The sequence below is a fragment of the Adiantum capillus-veneris genome, chromosome 11 (assembly GCF_014529385.1).
Source record: "Adiantum capillus-veneris isolate H3 chromosome 11, ASM1452938v2, whole genome shotgun sequence".
In the NCBI taxonomy this organism is placed as follows: Eukaryota; Viridiplantae; Streptophyta; class Polypodiopsida; order Polypodiales; family Pteridaceae; genus Adiantum; species Adiantum capillus-veneris.
The window spans coordinates 77,523-81,257 of record NC_140941.1 but is presented as its reverse complement, the minus strand read 5'-3'; the positions used below and the strand labels follow the sequence as shown (position 1 = coordinate 81,257).

The 3,735-nt window shown below is 42.0% G+C and overlaps 1 protein-coding gene across 1 annotated transcript; it reads left to right on the top strand.

Annotated features, from left to right (window-relative positions):
* The first annotated feature begins 645 nt into the window (after positions 1 to 645).
* LOC147446784 (uncharacterized) lies at positions 646 to 1,614 on the top strand. The gene is made up of 2 exons (XM_086524468.1): positions 646 to 889; positions 1,094 to 1,614. The coding sequence occupies exons 1-2, from the start codon at positions 646 to 648 to the stop codon at positions 1,612 to 1,614; spliced, it is 765 nt and encodes a 254-aa protein (XP_086380594.1).
* Positions 1,615 to 3,735: the final 2,121 nt, after the last annotated feature.

Here is a 3,735-nt window from a genome sequence, read left to right as displayed (position 1 = left end):
CAGGTACATAGCGTGAGGCTTTAGGGATGATGTTTGCTTTGGAGAAATCTCCACATTACTTGTTGGGGAATAAGTAGTTTTCCATGTGGACCATCAAGCACTTATTTTCTTGGTTAAGAAGCCCAAGATGGAGGGAAGACTTGCCAGATGGATTCTTTTATTGCAAGAGTTTGACTATACAGTGTCGCGTACAACAAGGAATCAGCATGCAGTGGTGGATTATCTTAGTAGATTGGAGCATTTTGAAGAGCCACTAGGAGTGTTAGACCAGTTGGCAAATGCGGATTTGTTTCATGTGCAGGGATAGAATTTTGACAATTGATATGACCAAATGTTACAGTTTTTGACAGATGGAGTGTTGCCTTTTAGTATGTCATCCGATCAGAGGAAGAAGATTTCATTGAGAAGTAGGCCATTTTTTATTATTGTTGGAGCATTGTATAGAAAAGGAGCAGATCAAATCATCAAGAGATGTGTTCTTGATGAGGAACAAAAGGCAGTGCTACAAGAGGCCCATTATGGAACAGTAGGAGGACATTTTTCAGGAGAGATAGCAGGGAGGAAAATCATGCAGGCCATTGTTGCTCAAGGATGCACATCAGTTTGCAATGTCAAAATATTGGACAACCCACTTCAATGGATAGGATGCAGGATCACCCAGTGTTGCCACTTGAACCATTTCAGAAGTGGGGATTGGATTTTGTTGGGCCAATATCACCAAAAGCTAGCAGAATAAGAGCAAGGTATATTTTGGTTGCAACAGATCATGCTACCAAATGGGTGGAAGCAGTATCTTTGAGGGATAATAAAGCAGCTAGTGTGGCTAGGTTCATGTATACAAACATTATGACGAGATTTGGATTTCACATTGAGTCAGTATCAGATCAGGGTGTGCATTTTTGAATTCTGTGATTATAGAGTTGACATCAAAACATATGATTTTGCACAAGAAGTCAACCCCATATCATCCGTAGGAAATGGTCAACCTAAGAGTACCAACAAGGTTCTAGATGAGGATGCTGAAGAAGATTGTCTTAGAAAATAGAAAGGATTGGAAACAAATTTGATTCAGCTTTATGGTCATTTTGTACAGTATACAAGGTTGCCATAGGGATGACACCTTTTAAATTGGTTTATGGGATTGAGGCTATTGTTCCCATGGAGTATGTAATTCCAAGTCTGAGGTTGGAAGTTCAACAGAGGCTGAGCCCTGAGGATTCTGTGTTGCATAGACAAAGAGATTTGTTGAAGTTGGATGAGGATCGGATTCAAAGTGCCTATGCATCGGATATAGGACAAAAGAGGAGACAAGCTTGGATGACAAGGCAGGTTAAATTCAATTTTTTTAAGAATGGTGATTGGGTGATGTTGTACAATTCAAAATTGGGCCCACACCCATGGAAATTGAAGCTAAGATATTTTGGGCCTTATCAAATTGTGCAAGTGTTGGGCCAAGGCACATTCAAATTGAGAGATGCTTTTGGTACACCTATTTTGAAAGTAGTCAATGGCTTTAGGTTGAAGAAATTTTATGGGAAGATTCCTGAAGTTCCAAAATGGATGGTGGATAAAGTTGAGGAGATTGCAGTGAATTGGGTGCAAGCAGTGCCATAGTTCAAGGAGGAATCTCTGGAGGATACTTGGGAATGTGAGGTGTCTAGCAGTGAGTCAGTGCTGCGGAATGTTATTAGATTTTGTTTTGAAAGGGGAATTGTTTTGGGAATAAACCATAGCGGAAATGTATTGTGTGACACATTACCGAGGGTATGTCATCAAAGATGTCATAAGTTCACGGAGTGGAATATCTTAAAGGGAGATTCCCTTGAAGTGAGGGTCTCATCACTGCACGAGTGCATTTTCTTAACATACAATCTCAGATCAAGGGCCATCATGGAGTAGTCAGTGCACATTTTGAAGTAGAAGGTCGTTATTATTTTGCATGTAAGCGTCCCGTTCTTTTAGCCAAAGGTAGCTTTGACATTGCATGTCAGTTCACCATCACCGTAGAAGCCATGTCTTTTGATAGATTAAGGAAGCCTATGGCTGGTAAACAACAAGAGCTTAGTGGTGAAGAGATGCCGTAGAAGTGTTCTATGAAGATGGCTATGGCAGAGCTTTTGTGCACCCGCAAGGAGAGCATATAGAGTGTGGAGGAGAGGGAGGTTGCAGAGTCGGGAGTTGAAGACGCACTGGAGGAGATGGAAGTTGATAAAAAGTGTGATGTTCATGATCGAGACACAGAAGTTTCGTTGCACCGGGTTGGTCTTTACACGTATGCGTGCCTACATTGGCCGCTCTGGGAGAAAAATGATTGTGCAAAACAATAGCTCTGCCACCTTAGGGAAAACGCTGGGTACATCATGGAAGACAAAGATAGTTCCCCAAAGTTGGTGGCGAAAGTCTTCCAAGTTTCTCATAATCCTTTGCATAAAATGAAGAAGGTGACAAACGTGGTGATGAGGTCGGAGTTCACCGGGCCAGAAGGTAGCAGGGCATATTACATGTTGCAGAATTGTGGGAAACTCGGTAGTATTCACCTGTTTTGTTTTTTGGATAAGGTTTTCTTGTTGGCTAAAATAGCCTACATGTCCAAAGAAGCATTTGCCCCTATTTAATATGATGAGCGGGGCCAAAAGGTGGACTGGGCGTCATTCATATATGACAGATTGCAGTTAGCAGAGCCACGGGTTAAGTGCAAGTTGCCTTCTATTTATAGAAGTTGCACCCTACCTACAAGCTATCTTCTCCCATGTGCTACAGGTAGTACCCTTAACTTCACCATCGCCCAATTTTGTCAAAGGTCCGGATGTGCAGAGTATTAGTGAAGCTAAACGACAGAAGTTGGATTGGAAAATTCCTTTGGGGATAAGTCTAAAGTGGCAATGGGTCAAGCGATTAAATCTGCAGTATGCACTGATGGAAGATTTCAATCGGTTGGGAAGGTGTCAATTTTTCCTTCGATAATAGGCGTGTCTAACATTGACACTAAGAGTCGTACCATTACTTTGTTTCCACGAAAGGCTCGGGAAAGCTCAGGGCAGTGGACTCCGGTTAAACAGGCTTTAAAGGCAACTCCTTTTTCTTAGACCCCAAGAGCAAAGTCGAAGGGTGTGTTTTTAGTGCAGGATGCGGTCCAAAGTTTGTCAGATTTAAATAAATTCATATGCAACCAAGATGCCATGGTTCTGACTTTGGAGACTCAAAGGGCTAAAGGTGAAGTAATAGATAGTCTGGAACACGAAGTTAGTCATTTGCAGAGCAGAGTGGATGAAGTGTTGAAGGAGAAGACATCATTGCAAAATGAGTTTGCTCGGTTGAGTGTGGACATGCAGAATAGGATTTCAGATATGGCGAGAACTGCGTAGGAATTTCAACTGTGGGCGGATGGACTTAAGGATGCTACTCAGAAACAATTCCAGGAGGTTGAAGATAAAATTGCATATGTGATTGTTGATAGTAATATCTTGATGAACTGATTGACTACATTAGTGGATCTTGAGAAAGCCACTTTAGATGGCCAAGGAGTCACTGGAGTTTTAATTGCTCATGTTGATGTGGACACTCTGAAGAGGGAAGTGTTTGCCTACACCAAGGAGTAATGGCATCAGGAAGTTGGGATTTTTCAGGAGCATATGGCAAAACCAATTGACAAACACAAATCATGGTTTGAAGTTGCTGGGGAGTACAAGGTTCGAGAAGAGAATGCGGAGCTGCGAGCTCGTAATGCTAAATTAG

Coding starts and splice junctions, on each gene's coding strand:
- LOC147446784 (XM_086524468.1), top strand. CDS start 646: ATGCAGGATCACCCAGTGTTGCCACTTGAACCATTTCAGAAGTGGGGA. Junction 890..1,093: donor TGAGTCAGTATCAGATCAGG/GTGTGCATTTTT, acceptor CATTTTGTACAG/TATACAAGGTTGCCATAGGG.